General features: G+C 42.4%; 1 protein-coding gene across 4 annotated transcripts in view; it reads right to left on the bottom strand.

Moving 5' to 3' along the window:
• Positions 1-21,576, bottom strand: part of LOC117467131 (neuropilin-2-like) — a 105,985-nt gene that overhangs the window by 66,154 nt on the left and 18,255 nt on the right. For all 4 annotated transcript variants that reach the window (XM_034110752.2, XM_034110750.2, XM_034110753.2 and 1 more), the window contains exon 3: positions 7,408-7,589. In XM_034110752.2, the coding sequence (XP_033966643.1) occupies positions 7,408-7,589 (182 nt within the window). The remainder of the gene's footprint in view (positions 1-7,407; positions 7,590-21,576) is intronic.

A 21,576-nucleotide genomic window follows, 5' to 3' on the forward strand; every position in this document is an offset into this window, starting at 1 on the left:
AGCTATTGTGCTGGCGTGCTTGCATGAGTTCGTGAAGAGAAAGTGTCTAAGAGCACATTAAGAGAGAGAGTGTGTACTCTGGCATGCAAAGTGCATTTAAACGTGTGTGTGCGTGTCTATGTACAGTTAGGTGTAACAATAAGTCTGCATCAGACATGTTTTAGCCCCATTGTGTGTCTGTCTCGAGGGTCTATGACGATGTTACTCCCATGTTGTGTTCATACCTGGAACAAAAAGTGTCTTCTTCTCACTTGTGTGTGTTGGGCTTTGAGTGCTGTCAATATTGAAATTGGTCTAGAGCTAAAAACGGCTAGTTTTGCTGGAAATCTCCATGGAAACTATATTGCTAAACCGGACGAAAACACAAGCAGAGTGTGTGCGTTAGGCCCTGCACTTTCATGATGAAAACAAACTTTTCTAGGTGTAGCCAGGAATATTGACGTTGTTATTTTCCTGTCTCCACCCTTCCTCTTCTATTTTCATTTTCAATCAGTTTACGTTTGTTCCGGAATTTCACTGACCCTCCACCGGCATCTGTAACATGGCCAATATAATGTGGTGTTACATTTTACAGAAGTTGAAATACATTTAAAAAAAAGCCTGCCCATGTTGCTTTGCTTGCTAATCCATATGAATGCCTATCAAACATGTATGTGATTGTCCATTTTCCACGGCAACCAATGTATTTATAGTGCATCCGTCTGTCTGTCTTGATCCACCCCGTGTGTCTGTTTGTCTGTCCCACTTCCTAGCCTCCTTTGCGTGTTGTTGTGACCCCTCGTGCAATGATCTCATATACAAGCAAACACACACTTGCACGCGGGCACACACTGTCTCTCACTGGGATCCCCTTGCGTCTGGCCCCCCTGCAGAGTCAGTCGCTGGATAGCGCCGGTCTGCGTGAGTAAGAGCACGTGTGTGTGTGAGTGTGTAGTGGACGCCTGACCAGTTCCGTTGCCGGCAGCAATTGTATTCCCTTCTCATTACTTCATGTTCATGAACATCACCAAAACACTTGTGCCCTCCTTTCCTTCTCAGTCTGTACCCTTCCCCAGATTCTCTCACACGTCTGTCTCCACCTTGTCCCTCCGTGTTTCTATTTTTAAAGTAAACTGAAACGCAAAAAAGGAATGTATTTGAAATACAGTATGTTTAAACTATTCCAACCAGCATGTTGTCTCCCCTGTACATATTTCTGATTTCTATGACTTTTGTCCTGTTCAACTGCTCTCCTAATTCATTTCTCCTTTCCTTAGAAAATGGTTTATCGCACTTCTCTTCTTTTTACTGATCTTTCCAACTGTCTTCTCTCCTGCTGTTCTTTTTTTTTTTACCATAGTCCCATGTATCTTTTCATCTTCCACAGCTCCATCACTCCCTTCCCTCCCACTGTCTAATTTCCTATTCTTTTCTCCTCACTTCCCATCTGTTTGAATTGGATGACTGTGAAAGAAACACGTGTTTCACTATGGGGTAAGGATAGAGGAAGTGTGTGTGTGTGTGTGTGTGTGTGTGTGTGTGTGTGTGTGTGTGTGTGTGTGTGTGTGTGTGTGTGTGTGTGTGTGTGTGTGTGTGTGTGTGTGTGTGTGTGTGTGTGTGTGTGTGTGTGTGTGTGTGTGTGTGTGTGTGTGGTGTGTGTTGCCGGGTAGATCTAGCTCTGGTGCTTATAGCTCAGTGATCTTGGGGAGACAAATCTGTCAGTGTGTGTGTGTGTGTGTGTGTGTGTGTGTGTGTGTGTGTGTGTGTGTGTGTGTGTGTGTGTGTGTGTGTGTGTGTGTGTGTGTGTGTGTGTGTGTGTGTGTGTGTGCATGTGTGTGTGTGCGTGGTAAGCTGGCATGCAGACATATACTTTTGTTTAAACTGTCGTTCATGCCAATGGGCTATTAGTTGGATCAAACCCATAATTATGCCCTCCTTCTCTCCAACGCAAACACACAGAGAGACACACACACCGCAGGCCCACACACAGCTCCAAACCACAGCTTGGGTTTTCTATACATATGGTTAGATTCCACCTCAGTTTCATTTAAGTTGCAGGTTTGTGGTGCTGAAACTGCCCTGACATTATATTTCAGCCTCTGTCACTGAATCACAGCAGGGATTTCCCCCCACACTAAACGTTTCAACCAAATTAACGCTGACATATGAAATCCAACTCTCGCAAGGAAACCACCCCTTTAGCTATTCCAATGCAATTTGCTAAAAGCTCCTACAACCCAGCATTACTGTACTACCAGTAAATCAGGGAAATATGTATTCTTGATTTGATCGCGCTCGAGTCTGCCATAACTCTAAAGACTGCCTGTTTTGTTCTAATCACCTAAAACACCAACCCACATCAATACGTATTTTTCAACAGAAATGAACACATGAAGTTTGTCTGTGTCCTGTTTGTGCCGTTGGCATTTCATTTTGTTTCTGCTGTCACTAAAACACAGAAGTGCTTCTCTTTCATGTATGGCTCTGCATTATTTGTCTGATGTTGATAATATGAAATAAATTACTTTTTGAGTAACTATCTTGTTCAGAGACAAGCAGCACTAAGCACTAAGCTTACGCGCTGAGCTAAAGCGCTAAGCTAACGCGCTGAGCTAAAGCGCTAAGCTAACGCGCTGAGCTAAAGCGCTAAGCTAACGCGCTGAGCTAACGCGCTGAGCTAAAGCGCTAAGCTAACGCGCTGAGCTAACGCGCTGAGCTAAAGCGCTAAGCATGCTATATATCCCATAATTCCCATTTTTAAAATCCTCTCTCAGTAAGTGGCAGTGTAAAAATGTAAAAGATACATTTAGGCAAAGGCACTGCTTGATTAAAATATATTTCAACGCATTTGTTTCCTCTGCACTATTTACTAATGCTCTTTATGTTTTTCATCTTTGTAAAGCACTTTGAAAAGCCTTACGTTGAAAAGTGCTAAACAAATACACTTGCCTTGCCTTGCCTTACCTTGCCTTGCCTTGCCTTGCATAATTTGCTTCACTTCAGCCCAAGGAAATGAACATAGGTGTACCTCATCTGTTGAAATTACACCTCTGCTGTTTGTTTAATTAGCCCTACCACAGAGCTCCTTTTCTCTCCACACTGGGTCAGATCTGGATCCACTTTCCCCAATGAAAGCCAGAAGAAGAATGAGGGAGCAATCTGATTGGTTGGATGGTGTAATAAACTGGCTAGATGGGTAGTCGGACAGAGGCAGAGAGGAAGTGCCTAAAGGTATTTGGTAGAAAGTAAACAACAGCAGTTATTGGAAGGACTGTCACGATAGCTTCCACATTATACCCCCTGAGGTGTGTGTGTGTGTGTGTGTGTGTGTGTGTGTGTGTGTGTGTGTGTGTGTGTGTGTGTGTGTGTGTGTGTGTGTGTGTGTGTGTGTGTGTGTGTGTGTGTGTGTGTGTGTGTGTGTGTGTGTGTGTGTGTGTGTGTGTGTGTGTGTGTGTCTGACTCACAGAAAGCTGTTCACACAGTTGAACTAAGCCGTTTGGCTTCTTATTAAGGTCCAAAGCTAGTCTCCATAAGGTAAAAGTGTTACAAAATAAGGTTATGATTAGTTTTTTTGGTAGAGGTTTGGGCAAATCATAACCTTATTTCTTAACGCTTCTGGTAGAGGTTAGGGGTTAACATTAAGGCTAAGGTAAGTGACCAGCAAATGGATGTAAGCCAATGAAATGTCCAACTAGTTGATACAAATAGTGTGTATGTGGGTGAGTGAGTTAAAATGTGCGTGCAGACATGCAAGCTGCCCTGCATTTGTGTGTGTGTGTGTGTGTGTGTGTGTGTGTGTGTGTGTGTGTGTGTGTGTGTGTGTGTGTGTGTGTGTGTGTGTGTGTGTGTGTGTGTGTGTGTGTGTGTGTGTGTGTGTGTGTGTGTGTGTGTGTGTGTGTGTGTGTGTGTGTGTGTGTGTGTGTGTGTGTGTGTGTGTGTGTGTGTGTGTGTCTGGAGAGTTCTGGGTCACAATAACAGCTGGGGGCACACTGCCTAGACAGTGAATGGTGATTGGTCGCCACATTCCGGGTTGCTGTGTTCCTATTGGCTTTCATTTTACTACAGTTTGCATAGAGCACAACAAGAGAGCTGTAAACAAAAACAAGTGTGGCATGTGTATTTGTGTTTTTGTGTTCAAGTGGTCTTGGTGTTTGTTAAAGCACTTAATGTTGGTTAAGTTTGTTACAGTGTTTGCGCACGTCTTTGTTCAAGTGTATGTTGGCATACTAGGGTTAGGGTTTATCAGTGCAATATGTAATAGGTCCATATTCATAATCTGTCTACTGTATGTGAACGTCTGTATGTTGTGTAAATGTAACTGTAGGGTCAGGGTTAGCCCTAACACATGCTTGCTTTTCTTGTTTTTCTACATGTTTCTAGGTTAGATATGCGTTTCTGTTCATGTATGTCTTCCTGTTTTCAAACTCATCAGACTGTTAATCTTTGAAGGGTCCAATAATTTGGGGGACAATCCCCCAAACATACACGCACACACATTCTCACTACTCTAAAACACAGACCCCAGCTACAGTAAGGGATTGTGGGATTGTCGCAGTGACAAGGGGATGATGGATTAGAAAGGAAACATGCAAAACCATTATCAACACTAGAAAATGGTTACTAGAATATATACTAACTATACTGACATATATACTATACTTTTTATTTTTTAAAGCAGCTTGGTTTCATAATTATAACACCAATTTAAACAAGTCATGACCCACGGAGAATGCTGTCACTTAGCTGTCGCTAAAAAGGTAATCTCACTAAATAATAGAAAATGCTTCAAGTAACAGAGATTATAAAGTAAAATGGCGAGTGAGTCCCAAAAAAGTGATTCAAGTAATTAATAAATGATTAAACTCACATGTGTTTAAACTCCAAAGTGTATTTTCTAGACTTAATTTAATATACAAAAATAAAAACCAAAGACCAGCGATTATGTAATAAAGACAAAAAAATACATTTAATTACACAGTGCCTCTATCCTTATTTCCCCCCATGTTCTGCTTCTAGTAGTGACAGTATATATGCTATCAGGTGAATGCCTTGGAAATACAAAAGACAGACTTTTCAATTATCTTTTGCAGTCGGTTGAACGGAACCGAATGTGCAAGGGTAGCACAGACAGACACATATTTGACGGTTCACCATGAGGCTATACAGTCAGTATAACAGACACACAAAATAAATCTAGTCACCCACGTAACCAGACGTTCTGCGGCACCTTCCAGGATAACAAGATCTTGCTAGCAGTATGGCAACAGCTTGAATGTTCCAAATGGCTTCATTATTACTGCCAGAGAAAACTAGACACATAAATACACACACTCACACAAAGTTACACAAACAGAGACTAAAGAAGTCCAGTATGCTAATGCATATTTATCAATCAAAGCAGACGTCATTCCAAACAGAAAGGTTTTTTGCATGTGGTTTATCCCTCCAAACGAAGTCCGTCCAAACCACAAATCAGAATAGGTTGTTTCTGCCAATGCCACTCAACAACATCTGTTTACACTCAAGTGCAACAGCCTCCACATATTGCCCAGCCGCTGTTGGTTTAAGGGGTTTCATACCGAGTGTCAATGTGGCTTTCTTTCAACAATAACCACTCTTGTTCTATGAACTTAAACCAAGTACTTATTTGAACCCATGATCGTTATTTAAACCTACCCAAACCTTGACTTTGAAATTGTCACATTTCATAAAACAGATGTCATTTTTAACAAAGATTTGTAACAATTATGAAAGGCAAAGTAAATCCTATCACCCTAACCCCTAACCTTGATTTACCTAACCTTAACAAATCCAACCAGTTACAAACCCTAATCCCAACCCTTTTAACATGGTTCCCTTAAATAACGGTCATACCTGTTTGTTTTTTCTTGTACTGAAATTGTGAGCCGATGTTTACGATGAATAACTAACTTATGTTCGTATTAAAGCAACTCTCAATTTCTAAATGGTTCGCATGAAACGATGCGTAATAGTGTTTGATGCTTAAAATGTAATTTGTACAAAATCGATTTTTATAGTTCACAAATCTCCCTCTGTTTGAATCTCTCTTTATCTCCCAAGGGTGCTAGGGTGTGAACACTGACACCCTTGTTGTTTTTAAGTCTATCTGGTGGACTCTGTCTGGCAAAAAACACACACACAAGAACTCCCAAAAGGCTGGTGCCAGCGAGTGAGAAACACCGGCAAGCGCACGTGTTGTGTTAGTAACCTCATCCCTCTGTGCATATATGTGTGTGTGTGTGTGTGGGGGGGTGTCTCTGGGGAACATGGCTCAGGACTCAATTAAGCGGGCATGTGTGGAATGCTTTCAGGGGGAACGGGACAAGATGGCTGTGGGGCCGACACTATGCGCCCCTCTGTCTCACTCGCCCTTGATCTCAATTGGTCTCGCTTTGGCTGACCCATGGCAGCGTGAAGGGGAGCCATCAGGCACACACACATGTACACACACACACAAAGTGCCATGAAGGGGAAGGATGTCTCGCCTGGACAGTCTAAAGGGCTCTCAAGGGTCCTCTGCCATGTCTCTCGTCTCTGTCTCCCATGACACCGAGGAGATAAACAAGACTTGGTCACCTGATGAAGCATGTTGAGTCCTCTATGAGTAGCTTGTAATACAGTTGCTAATAGCCTATTTGTAAAGGTGAAATGCTACCAAACTCCAGTTCACTTTTGTGAAGTCTGTTCATGTGTGAGGGTCGTTTACATGGATAATGTGCCTCTTGAGGGTCTTGGATTCTCAAAATATAGGCTTTAGGTAGAGAATCGCTTTATCAGGAAAAAGTATGTCACATCCAGGGGCCCCCTGGAGTCCTAGGGTGTAATCACAACGCTCACTGTTTGAGTCTGGCCATTATCCCCAGTTTCTTTCTCCATATGTTCTGTGAACTCTCTACTATCTGTCTACACTATGTAATACAATTGGGAAATGAATGTCAATTTTCTGCAGACGAACTGCTAATCTGTTTGCGCCTTATTCAATGATATAGTGAATTATCAAGGTCCAAAACGTTCACATGAACTCGTGATTCGACATTCATTTCTGAGGATAAATAGTACAGTATTTATCTTCTCAGTTCATTTGGGATTTTTCTACAAATCAACCCATTTGCATTCTATGCAACCCTGCTTCTGCCAGACAAAATACTGTCTGTAAAAAGTAATGTTATTTGAAAAAATATAAAATAAATAAAGAAGGGCACTGGGGGTGTGAAGATCTGCCTGTCAAGGCTAAATGCCCTCTCTAGCAATTTTAATAAAAGTGAAAAATAATTTGCAATTTAAACCTGTGATCCAGATCTTCTTCACATTTTAAAATAATTGTCCATGGCCTTCCTCCTCTTTTATAAACATAAAGATAGCTAAAAAGCCAAATGGCAGAAGTACATAACAGAAGCAACCACTTACCGGTTTTGAATATTTCGTAGCGCAGCGAGAAGCCCGCCCCTTGGTGGGCGTAGTCGGATACGAACTTGATGTGGAGTGAGGCACCAGACGATATGATTGGTGCAGGAGCGATGTTGCTGCAGTGCTTCCCCAGAAGGTCAGCGGTCTCTGAGTTCCCATCGTGGATCTCTACATAGTCATACCTGCAGAGGACCAACACATATCATTAGATTAGATTACATTTAGCAGATGCTTTTATCTAAAGCGGATGACAATAAGTGCAATAAACCGTAAAGATAAACAAAAACAAGAAACATTCAGGTATATTCGCATCAAATTATTTTTGGGGGGGATTTAATACATCAACCTCCTCCAAGAGTACATGCACTACCACAGGGGTATTATCAACCTACAGTGTATGCTTGATATCTACTGTACGTTCTTGATGTACAGACATTTAATAAATGTCCTAATTAGGTGTTCTGTGGGGGGGGGGTAAACGTACTTTGATTTAAGGAACAGGAAATGGTTGAATCCTTTCAAACTGCTTTCTCTCTGATATTATTAGATTTTCTTTTTTTCTTCATTCGTTTTTTCTTCACATGGGATTCGGCTACGTAACGGAAGCTCCGAGCAAATTGTTTGCATCTATCAGTGGTTAGAGGGACTTCTGAAAGCACCGTTACCATCAACCGAGGCGTCATTACAATTCCTGTGAATGCAGCAAAAGACATTGACAGTTCACAGATGGTGGAGGAGGAAACGCACCACCTGCATGAAGAAAAATAGAACAAATAACTGCGCGGTAATAGAGTGATTATACACTCCAACTGATACCGGATTCATCACCATGTTATAGATTTGATTACAAACAAAAGGAGAGCGCACATTTAGAATGACGTACTCCCTTTCATCTGGCTTAGATGTGTGATGCACTTTAGAAATGCTATGAACACATTAATCCTATCTCACACATTTAACTCATTCTGAGTTTCTTGTTATTCTGTGAATTACAAGATTCATGCTATTCTGAATAAAGGCAATGGTATGCCTTCTAAAGAAGCATTTTGTAAAATGAAATTGATATGAAGAAAGAAAATGTGTCTTTTGCTTGTTGTTACACTATGGGGTCAAAGTGAGAGTGTGAGAGCTTTTTGAACTGCAGATGCACCCTGCAGCCTTTGATGCTAGCAATGGATTAATCTGGAACAAATGACTCTCGTTTACATCTTTTCCCAGGTCTAATTCAATAATGTTTGTAACTCAGCCGGGGGCCTTCAGTTCTCGCAGAAATTCACATTTTCCACATTTCCCAGTGTATTTAGGTCACTTTCCTGGTTCTTCTTTCGTTAGTAATATCTCACAGCTTGTGTGATAGGGGGACTCAGCAGACACATCACTTCCTCAGTGTCTGGAGACCAAGGACACACCTGCCGACTCTGAAATAGATTCCTGGACAGAAATTCCTTTGACTCCGAGTTAAATGACTTCCATCTCAATCGTGTTGTTTTCTTCATATCAAAGATACATTGATATAAAAGGGGTGATAAGCTTTTCACTATTTTTTACAATCCATGCCCAACCCTTAACTAGAACTAAAAACCAAGTCAGTTGTTTTTAGGGACTAGATTTGTGTCAATAGAATTGCAGCAGTACAATATCAATAGTTCCATAATAAAGCCCCCCTCCTAAAAGGGTCAAGATGATGCCTGTATCTGCATGGGACCCTGCCTCTGCCTGTATTCCTGACCGGGTGCTAGATTGTGAGCAATCATCCAAAAGGCAGCTTTCACCCTGGTGAGAAACGTAACCATGGTAAAACCGGAGGGGATCCGTGTTTACAGATCGCAACCGTCAAATCCTACCCATTGTACCTTTAGTGTGGCTGTTTGAATAGCGATTAGAGTAATACTTGTACACACACAAAGACACTGAACTAGACACAAAATGTACACATGCTCTAGCTAACAGACATATCAATCGTGTGTGTGTTGTGTGTGTGTGTGTACGCATTTGTCTTATTGCCTCTTGTCTTGTAACACAAAGACACAAACAGACCAGACAATTGGAGCAGATTGAACTCACAAAAGAGTGTGTATGTGCAAGCAGTTAGTGTGTGTTTTTGTCAGGTGGATAAGCTCCTGACATAATGAGGGTCCTACACCTCCCACACTCCCATCATGCTTTGTGTCTGTGTTGCGTGGAACTAACACTACAGTTATGACGCAAGCTCTCGCAGCACAGCGAGCATGTGTGTGTGCATCTGTGTGTGCGATGCTACAAGCGTGTGTACGTGTCACAGTTCCTGTCATATTTCCCCAAGAGAACGCCTCGTCCCTGCCACAGTTTCTTCCTCCTCTTTTGTGAAACGACAACTTTGTTTAACGGCTACTCCCTCCCTGACAAGATCTCTTTTTCTACTTCTTCCTGCCTTGCTCTTTCTCTATTGTTTGAATTTTTGTCTTTTATCCATCATTCCTTGAATGATTCCTTTCTCTCGGTCTCCTTTTCCTCTAAAGCCTTTCTGTCTGCTGTCAGGCAGCGGCCAAGCGCCAATGTGTGGGCGAGGCAGAGGATGCAGAGATAGATGGGGGAGAGAGGATATTAGAATGTATGAATATTTGAATTTGAAACAACCCTTTATTATCAACGCTGAGAGGGAGGATGGAGGTGAAATAGATCGATAGATAGACTAACATTTTCTGGTTGATCTCACAACGCGGCCTTTGTGCTCGATTGGGGTTTTCCCTTTCCTGTAGTGTTTATCATATAGGTTTATGTGCATGTAAATGGTCTGCAAAGTCTAGTCTAGTTTCTCTCCCACACACTCGTGTGGTGCCTGAAACGCCTCCATAGGAATCCTTTGTTTACTTCTGCAACATAGTGACATCACAATGTAACACTCATGCTTGTATTGGCTAGCGCTCCAACACATTTTCTATGTTAGGTTAAGGGGCGGGACATCTCTAAACGGTTGACCAATCACAACAGAGCCGGCCAGCTGACCAATCAGAGCAGACTGGGCTCTAGTTTCAGACAGAGGGTGAAAAGAGGTGCTGCAGCACAAATATTAACATTAAAGCATGCAAACATGTCTCAGTAGAGGCACACAGTACAATTATGAAACCTGAAATTAGCATATTAGAGCCCCTTTAAAGATGAACAATGGAAAAATGGCCACTTCTTTGTCCCATTTGTTTCCTTTTCTGTGTTGGAGTAGATTGTGTATAAAAGCCTAAATCTAGTGGAACTGGGAGAAAAAGCCAAGGGATCGAAAGCTCAGTTTTCCACAACCACACGAAACTATATAAACAATGAAGGTTTTTTTCAGATCTATCCACTGCAGGCTGATTACAAAACCTCTCTTTTAGGGTGTGGGAAATTTGAAAAGAAAAATATTTCTCATTCAGCTGGGACAGTGTGGACGTAGCCGGAGAGAACATGACACTGCATCCACCCTGCCAGCTCCTCCCCTCAGACAGACAGAGACAGGTGTGCCTCCTGCCTGACAGACATACTTCTAAGTCAGCATGCACACACACATATGCGGGAGGCCTGCACAAACACACACACTTTCTGCCTCACAAATAAACACACTGGTGCACTCACACACTGAGAGCCTGTGGCCATGCACCCAGCAGAATCTATAGAAGGGTTTGAGGTTTCCTCCAACGTGTCTCTGTGTAGGAGGAACACGGCTTCTAACAAACTGTTGAATCCCATCATCCTCCTCTCTCACTCTTTTGGAGACTTGCCGTAGGGAAAGACAATCATTTGTTTCTCCCACCCTTTTCCTGAAATTCCCTTGAAGACAGCAATGTATAGTTGTTTTTCCTTGCTAACATGGAGAACACATGTTGCTTCCAAAATGAAGCACAGATAATGATGGATTGTTAAACAGATTGTGGAAGTTCAAATAAAGGACTACTTCAGGCCCCAAAATTATCTTTGGTGTATCAACTACTCATCCTTTTTTACCTTGTGTTAAGACATCTTAGTTTTTCCTCCATGTGGAATCTAAAACTGGAGGAAAGGTCTTAATGAATTGAAGGTAATGGGGCTACAAGTCATCAGATTGGGAAGTAGCGAGCATGAAAACAGACCAATGTGACTTGGATTATAAGGCACGTCTAGTGTGAGAGTTTCCAACAGTGCTTTGATATGTTGTTGCTATTGTCGCTCACATTTACTTCACTTATCTTATCTGTGTTTGTGGTCCTCCTTGTTGGAGGCATGTGGGAACGTTTCCCTCACTACATTTAAGGTAACACAGGGTGAATAACTGGTACACAAATATTCCTTTGAAGCTAATTAAAACAACTGTTGCTTGAGAGTCATGTGTGTGTGTGTGTGTGTGTGTGTGTGTGTGTGTGTGTGTGTGTGTGTGTGTGTGTGTGTGTGTGTGTGTGTGTGTGTGTGTGTGGTGTGTGTGTGTGTGTGTGTGTGTGTGTTTTGGGGGGAGTTGGTGTTGAACGGGAAAGCTCTCCACAGCTTGTCTGACGTGAACCAAGAACAAGGTTTGGACACAGATGCCCCCCCCCCTCCCCTCTGCCTGGGTCTTAATTGGCTTTCACACGTTCCCCCCTCTCTCTTCGGGTCGGGAGTTCTTACACCTGCACATGTTCTTCAAACATCAGGGGTGCCTTTAGCTGTAGACAGAGCGTCTGCACACACACACACACACACACACACACACACACACACACACACACACACACACACACACACACACACACACACACACACACACACACAACACACACACACACACACACACACACACAACACACACACACACACACACACACACACACACACACACACACACACACACACACACACACACACACACACACACACACACACACACAGAGGAGCTGAAAGCAGGCCAGACTTGTAGTAGTACTGTATGTGTCAATGTCTTCACAATATAACCAAGAGATTAAACCTTGTTTAAACATAACTGTCATAAATTGTATTATTTGGCCAACGTTTTCTTATGTGTTGTTGTGCTCATCATGTTTGTGCACAAACAAAGGAAAAGTCTAAACTACATTTGAAACTAAATTAAATCTATTTGACTCTGCTCAGCAAGAACATTAGATTAATTATGAAATTGAAAGGCCAACTCTAATTTCAAATTCATGTGCAAACAGACAATTACTGGGTATCATATTTCATTACAAAAAGCAATGACATTTCCAATATCACCTTATTATTCTGCTTTTGCACATTTAGCTGAGAAGTGCATGTCACAAATCAAGTATTGGGGGGAAAATAACTGAAACAGTTTATTAGATATAAAAATGCATACACGCAATTTTCCTCCTGAATTCATGCGAATGACATAATCCAATTCTAGCTTAACCCTACCATTTATTTTAAGGTTGGTTTATAGGGAAGTGAAAATTGTATTTTTAAGGCTCTGGCTCAATTACAAACCTACCCCTACACCCAAGAAAGCAGAAGACCGACTGTAGCAAAAATCAAGCAATTCATAAACATCCGATATGAAACAGAACAAGAAACTAAACTAACTGGGGAGTTTTATCAGAGTTATTATTTATAATTTTGTGTCCGAGATACGTTGATGTGAAAGCGTTACTAGGACAGTTCCTGTTTCTGCCTGGGAGAGGGTAATTTACACCCTGCACCCGAAAGAAGGGAGCCTCATTCAGCTGTGATTGTGACTCCAGAGTGTGTGGGGGTCGGATTGAAAGTCAGCCTCTATGTAAAGTGAAAAACAAATATGGAGGTGGTTAATTCAGCCAAGCTCTCTGACTGTCCAAAGAAACTTGCAGCAGCACTGACAATTCCCATAAGCCATGACAGGCTGTAGTTTAGCAGCTGCTACGGAGGACTCTTACTTCACTCACTTCCTACTACTTATTTTTCTCCAATATACTACAAACATCTCTGGAGACGAAGACTTCAGACCCAACGCAAGCATTATACCATATTAAAAAACACAGACATATCCAAGCTAGGAAAGCCTCTTGCATATTTACTCCTGAATTAAGAATGAGGAATCCATGCAGCCATTATCGCTTTTCTCTCAGCTCTGGATTGGTTTGCACGAATGCACTCATTGTCATTAGGAGTCAATGTGATCCACAGTAAGTGAATTATAGTCTTATTTTGTTTTCTTTGTTTTAATGGACCTAGGGATAAGACAGTGGGTGCCCTGCAATGCTGGGTTTTAATTTGGTGTGAGGTGTGCTTTTTGGATATGATACACACACTCACCCTGCGTGTGTGTAGTATCACAGTCAGTCTGCCTCCAAGCCGTTAATAGAGAGTGAGGAGGATGACTGACTTCACTGTTATCAAGTAATAGGCCTATCACTGCAGACAGATGGACTGTGTGTGTGTGTGTGTGTGTGTGTGTGTGTGTGTGTGTGTGTGTGTGTGTGTGTGTGTGTGTGTGTGTGTGTGTGTGTGTGTGTGTGTGTATGTGTGAGTGAGTGAGGGCATGTGTGTCCGGCAGGAGTCTCCAGGACAACCAATCGATTCCTCATTATGGCTTTAACACACATTGATCAGGGTCAGTCCTTCAAAGACACATACACACGCGCACACGCGCACACACACGCACGCGCACACACGCACGCGCGCGCACACACACACACACACACACACACACACACACACACACACAGGTCTGATCAGGCAGACCTTCAGGGCCTCAGGGAGCGACTACTGATATTATCATCATTACCTGAGAGAGTGTGTGGTGTGTGTGTGTGTGTGTGTGTGTGTGTGTGTGTGTGTGTGTGTGTGTGTGTGTGTGTGTGTGTGTGTGTGTGTGTGTGTGTGTGTGTGTGTGTGTGTGTGTGTGTGTGTGTGTGTGTGTGTGTGTGTGTGTGTGTGTGTCTGTGTGAGGCGCAGTGGATTTTCCCAAAATCACATTCTAGAGCTTAAAAATCTTGATATTTCGGACCTTCTTCCGGAAAAGCAAAGATTGTTTACTTTCTGATAGCAATCTAAGAATGCATTGCCCCACTGCATTTTGTGGCATGAAAATAAAAGATCAAAGCCTATCCAAACGTGTAGGTTGACAGTCTGTAGGAGGAGACCATACATAGACAAGCAAAACATTGATCATATTAAGTGTCAGAAATCTGAATATACTGCAAACTTTTCAAATAAAATATTGAGAGTCTGATATACAGGAAGTTGTGACTGAAGGAGTGGTTTAGGATCAATCCCAGGTCTCTTGATAAACGAGGTGTTGATTACAGGGGGAAAGCAGCAGAGTATGCTTCTTCTAACTTCCAATAGTGTGGGAGTCTCTGACGTTCATGCACTCTGAAGGCGATTTCGGAGAGACAAACTGCACCTCAGGTTGATTAAAGCTTCACATCACTACTGCTTTATCGCTGCTGTTAAATTAAAAGAATACAAAGAAGTACCTGCCTGACTAAACTATCAACCACATAGTGGAGGAAAGCCAAGCAGTCCTTTGCTGCTGACCAGTCAAAGCTATTCAATCTCAAAGACAGTGAACGTAACATTCTGAGCATAAGCGAGAAGTGAATATTAACATTTGTAGGTACAAATGGTGGATTAGGTAGGCTACATTTTATTTGTTTGGATGCTTGCCTTTTCTAAAGAGACCTCATTATGCGTTTTGGGGGCTTCCCTTTCCTGTAGTGTTTTATATAGGTTGTTGTGCATGTAAGTGGTCTGCAAAGGCCAAAACCTGCCTGAAACGCCTCCATTGGACTTCTTTTGTTTACATACTGACATGTCTTAACACATGTCTTAACACCAACTTACCATATTGTGTTGGCCAATCACAACAGAGCCAGACAGCTAACCAATCAGAGCAGACCTTTGAGCATGTAAACATGTCACCGTAGAGCAGGGGTGTCAAACTCAATTTCATCGCGGGCCACATTTGCATAAAGGTTGCACTCAAAGGGCCGGTTGTAACTATATAAATATAATATAATATATATATATATTACATGATTGCCTCTGAATTAGATTATTATTGGATAGGATAATAACTTAGTTATTAACTACGTCTGAAAGCAGAAGTCCAGGGAAAATAATTGCAAGTCTCTTCAGTGGGCATGTCACAAAACGAGATGCATTGTGGGACATGTAGTTTATGGGCAACCTGAATGATAACTTACTAAAAGGCAACCTGCTCATGTAAAGTGGCATGTAACCGTATAATAAACGTATTATATTCGTTGCAAGCGGGGCCACATAAAATGAAGTCGCGGGCCGGGATTGGCCCCCGGGCCTTGAGTTTGAGACCCCTGCCGTAGAGGCACAACATACTATTATTAACCTGAGAATGAGCATAATAGGCCCTTTAAATGAAATCATCACTGAAAAGTATCATAGCTGGCCAATAAGTGATTCATCCTGGATCGATTACAACTGTAGGATATTTGATTTATCATCAACCTAAACTGTGTTGGAATGCACTGCAGCCCCCCAAGGTGTTCTGTCCCCTGCTCTCTCTGTAGCGTTCTAATAACATTGTCTTGCAGCTTTGAGTCAGGATGCTTGTCTGGACACATGGCTCTCCTGCTGGTAGAGTTGCTGTGATGCTAATTCAAACATGCAGGCAGCTGCTAAATGCCCACAGCTGGTAACCGTACATCCACTGTAACACCAAATGCTGTCTGCTGTCTTCCTCTCTGTGGCATATGGTCTCTTCATCTCTCCTCTTCCCCCCTCTGCCCTGAGGCTAGTGTCACATCACATCACTTTACCTATTGGTCTACTTTCGATCAAGTCCCCAGGACGTCCGCATCGCAGGAAGGTGTGTCTACATGTGCGCATATGATCAAATAAAACTAGATGTGTATACCAAGGCAGAATGTAGAGTCTGTTTTACGAGGTTCATCTTCAAAGAGTTGGTTTCCAGTTGATTATTACACTGAGAACATTAGTTCATGGTTTTCTGAAAATGTTTAAATACGCACATCAGTATTTATCTTACTAGATATAATTAGCATACATTTCCAGAACATAAATCTGAACATTTGATAGAAAACAAGCTTTGAAGATATATTTAGTACAATTCTATACCTTTTGTAGGAAAATACAATTAAAATGGGTAAAAAAAAGCAGATCATGTCAATTCTCTAGTAAATAATGAGGCAATGAATACTTTATTACAAGTTTTTTGTATGTTTAAATATGCAGATGATGAATTATTTGATGTTAACTTGTAGCATCAAGAGAAGATAAGTGATGAGAATAAATGAGTTGAGGACACAAAAGTGAAATGATTGATCGAGGCAGAGTACAAAGACAAGGTCTAAATCATTAGTAAAACCATTATCGTTGACTGCAGCTTCTCTGTCATATAAATCACTTCTTAACTCACTGCTTTGCTCCACACTTATTGTGGAGGCCACATCTCCGTGAAACTGCCTACGTGGCTGTCTGCTTAATGTGCTCTTACTTTGTTCGAGTTTGTTCGAGTCTTACACTGTACACGTGTGTCTGCTCTCTTTATATCAATACTACAGACGTATCTGACTTGGGAGTGATGTGAGGTAAAGGAAGACTGGAGAAGGGGGAGAATGAGAGACAGACATATATAAAAGGGATTTAAGTGATGGACAGACAGAGGCAGCAGGATGAAAGAGGATGAAGACAGATATAGGCTGAGCGAAGAAAGGTTTATAAATGATAAAGAGAGGAGAATATATGCAGTGGGAGGCAGGGGGGTGAGCAAATAGAAGAGGAAGAGAGACAGAGAGTGTGGCATTTGGTTCTCCGCCTCTGTTTTCTCATATACGATGTTGAATAATGATCTGGCCTATAAAAGACTGGCACTATGCAGAAGGATGGAGGAGAGGAGGTGCTAAGGAGGGAAGGGAAGGAGGAGAGAGGAGACATTAGAATGCAGAAGAGAAGAGGTGGGACAGAGGAGCAGGTGAAAAATGATAGATGGGCCCCATTGGGTAGTGGTGAGGGGGCGGGGGGGTCGGAGAGGTGAGGAAGGGTGAGATGAATGGAGGGAGGAGGAGAGGGAGAGAGAGCCAGGAGGAAAGAGGAGAGGAGGTAGCTGTCAGGATGATTTGAGCCTGCCCTCAGCGGACCCTGACGCTGCACTTTTCCCTAAGCAGCTGTGTGTGTGTGTGTGTGTGTGTGTGTGTGTGTGTGTGTGTGTGTGTGTGTGTGTGTGTGTGTGTGTGTGTGTGTGTGTGTGTGTGTGTGGTGTGTGTGTGTGTGTGTGTGTGTGTGTGTGTGTGTGTGTTGTGTGTGTGTGTGTGTGTGTGTGTGTGTGTGTGTGTGTGTCCTTTTCCAAACACTCCAAATAGAGATCTTGCTTTCTGAGAGAGAGCAGGGCAGCGAGCTAAGAGGAAAATGTGAAGCAGACAACCGAGCGCTGCTGCAAAAGGCGACTGTACGTTACAGAGGGAAAGATTCAATAGCAGTTCTTTGACCTTATCTTCTTGGCAGTTGCATCGTGGACAAGATGAATTTGCATCATAAATATTCATAAATAAAGAGAGATGCTTTCTCTCCTCTACGATTAAAAAGAAAAACATGTAAATGAAGTGGCTTTTCTCTCAAATACAGTTTTTACAAACTCAAAAGAAGTATAATAAATCTAAGAGGACTGGACTTGTTGCTGTGTAAACACCTGGGTTTAAAACGGTGATGTCTAAGAGTCATTTGAAAGGTTAAAGCAATAGTTTGACATTTGTTAATACGCCTTGTTGCCAAGAGTTAGAGGAAAAGATTGATTTCGTTCTCAAGTCTGTACAGTAAATGTGAACCTGGAGCCACTAGCAGTTAGCTTAGCTTAGCACAAAGGCTGGAGGAAATGGCTAGGCTTGCTCTGTCCTGTCCTAAGAAAATACAAGTCGCAATCCACCAGCAGCTGTACAGCTAAGTAAAGCTGACAAGTTGTACCTTTAGTGCAAGTTATGTGTCGGACTGTTTCTTGGCCGGGTCACGGTGACTTTCAAGAGACAAGTCGTCACGGTGAGGCTGCCAGGCAACCTGTTTCTAGTCTATATGCTAAACTTAGCCAACCAATATCCTGGCTGTGGCTTCATATTTAATGTACAGATATGAGAGTGGTATCAATCTCCTCACCGTACTCTTGGCAAGAAAGCAAATATCAAACTATTACTTCAAGCTGCTGCTTGAAGTGAAAGTGATAGAAAAGTGATAGTTCCTTGTACAGTAACTACGCAAGGAATAAAACTTGAAGTGGTTAGCTGTTACAAATACCTTGGTATCTGGCTTGATGATTGTCTCACTTTTAAACTTCATGTCAATAACCTGCTTAAAGAGCTGAGGGTTAGGCTAGGTTTCTTTTTCAGGAACAAGTCCTGTTTCTCGCTTGAGGCCAGGAAAAGGCTAGTCACTGTGACCTTTGTACCTGTGCTGGACTATGGGGATCTGGTCTATATGAATGCACCTGCCAATTGCCTGGTCAAGTTAGATGCTGCGTATCACAGTCACTGAGATGTGTGACAAACTGTAAAGCATTAACCCATCACTGTACCCTGTATGCAAGGGCTGGTTTGCTTTCACTAACTGTACGGAGGCTCAGTCACTGGTACATTTTCATATACAAAGCCATGCTAGGGAAACTTCCATCTTATATCTGCTCCCTGATCTCACGGAGAATTGTAAGTGGCTACTGCCTGAGATCGAACGCTGTGGTTTTATTAAATGTGCCAACTGCTAGGACTGTCTTAGGGAAGACAGCTTTTAGATGCGCAGCTCCTCTGTCTTGGAATAGTCTGCAAATGAAATGGAAACTGAACAATCTGGTGCCACTAAATGTTTTTAAAGCTCGGTTGGATGCTACTCAATCGGAAGCTGTTGGTACCTGTTCATGTGGATAGTTATGTAAATTGTAAATCCCTGTAATGACGCTGTATGATGTCCTTTTGTTGTTCTGTTTATGTTTTTATGTTTCATGTGGAACCTACTTGAGCAGGTCTCCCTTGAAAAAGAGATCAATGATCTCAATGGGATGCCCCTGGGTAAATAAAGGTTTGAAATGAAATGAAATGGGTGGAAATAACTGCAGAAAGGAGTTGTTTAAGACTTTACAGTGTGTACACTAATCTCTCTATTTTCAGAACTAAAAAGGTTCTAGGCTAAAGTCCCGTGTCCACATAACATCTTCTTCTGAGCGCACTTCTCTTTTGTCAATGGATCCCAATGACAAGTAGGCAGTCGCCATTGCATTTGGCAAGTTGAATATATCACAACTTTTCAAATATATCCTGGTGATGTCACTGTAGAACATTCAGAAGAAGCTTATATTTGGCCTTGTTTGTCTATCCTGAATCCTATATGTCCACGGTAACATATTTCTGCCAGAAAGATGACACTACATGGTACAAGTTACACCAAACATAAAGTTCTTCACATTTATGTTGCCTTCTTGGGGCTTTTATCAACTGTAACTGCAGCTGTACGTTTGCACTCGTGAGCTGCATCCCCACACAGTCTCCTCTGTCCTGCCTGTGTGTAAGTCCATCATGTGGCCTGGATCTACACGTCTTTAAACGCTTCAGCTGCAGCTGTTGGGTGATAACTGAAACCTGCCACCAGTGACAGACTAATGTGGAACCATGGTGCCTGTCATGTGAAGGGAAATGGGAAGTCATGGTGAGTCATGATTGGCCACGGCTAAACTGATGTTAGCAGGGGGCACAAGTTTTCTTTTCATCCCTCTCACCCCCCTCCGGATGTCTCGTGGCACTACAGAATATGAATCCTAATGAAATCATCTCTCTCTGTCCGACCACCTCTCCATCGATCTCTCCTGCACAGACAGCAGAGGGCTCCACATGATGTGATGCGTTATGGATTACAGATTACCATTTTAAATTGCAATCAGGACAATAAGAGATTCGATTGCTTCAAGGCACTGACATAATAAAACAACCCTTGTCCGTCCAAAGCGTGCAGTGTGCGAGTGTTTGTTGATGGATGTTTTTACGAGGGACAGATGCAACTGTATCATGAGTTTTTTTATGTGATAAACAAATAGACAGAGGAACCATATTGAATGCTTATAATGTAGCCTTTGTCTCCAGACACAGACGAGTCCTTTGTCTTAAACAGTGTGTGTTTGTGTTTATTCTCCTCTACATGACGTGAGGGTAGATGCCGTTTTCTGTTTATCACAGCTGGAGTAAACATATCTAAATCTTAATCTCATGATTTGAGAATACATGTTACTAGGGTTGTCCTTGATTAACTAAATACTCATCAGATAATAAACAGGGATAATAGACGAACCACTTCAAATCTTGTGTTTACGAGATGCTCAGAAAGTATTTTGGAAATAAGTCAATGAGCATGACCAAGCATAAAGAATGACTAATTTACTAAATAAGTCTGAGTCGACTTAGACCGAAGCTACCAATTGGTTGACTATACGACTAAGAGGTAAAGAAAAAGAGAATAAGTGGGCAAATGAGACGCCATTTGACGTCCAGACATGGAGCCGGAGACACTGGTTTGTGTGTGTGTGTGTGTGTGTGTGTGTGTGTGTGTGTGTGTGTGTGTGTGTGTGTGCGTGCGTGCGTGTGTGTGTCAGGGTTGTTGCTGACAATCACTCGGGGACCACGTACGTCTGCCCCCCGCAGACACACACACGCACCCTTTGCTTCTTCCCCTTGGCCTCTTTGCCCTCTGAACCCAACAGCTCAATTTCAGCCTACCCCTGCACACACACACACACACACACACACACACACACACACACACACACACACACACACACACACACACACACACACACACACACACACACACACACACACACACACACACACACACACACACACACACACACACACACACACACACACACACACACACACACACACACATTCGCCTGCAGACTTAAATAGCACTGTGCTTTAGGACACTTGTAAATAACTAGCCCATTAGGCTTGGGGTATTGCCTCCACCTCTGCACATACCACACTCTTACTGGCATGGTTTAACAATGAATGTAAATGTCGTTACTGGAAGTGAAACTAGGAATATATTAAGACATGTACCCGAAGTCGTACGATATAGAACATCCACAAATACACACTTTTTGATGTGCATAGGCTGATAAATAAATCAGAGGCTGTTGTTTCTAAACAGACCAGATTCTCTCCTCCAGGGAAAATACTGGACTTTAAATGGATGTAAGCAATTCAAAGAGAAAGAGGAAAGAAGGCC

The sequence above is a fragment of the Pseudochaenichthys georgianus genome, chromosome 21, assembly GCF_902827115.2.
Source record: "Pseudochaenichthys georgianus chromosome 21, fPseGeo1.2, whole genome shotgun sequence".
NCBI lineage: Eukaryota > Metazoa > Chordata > Actinopteri > Perciformes > Channichthyidae > Pseudochaenichthys > Pseudochaenichthys georgianus.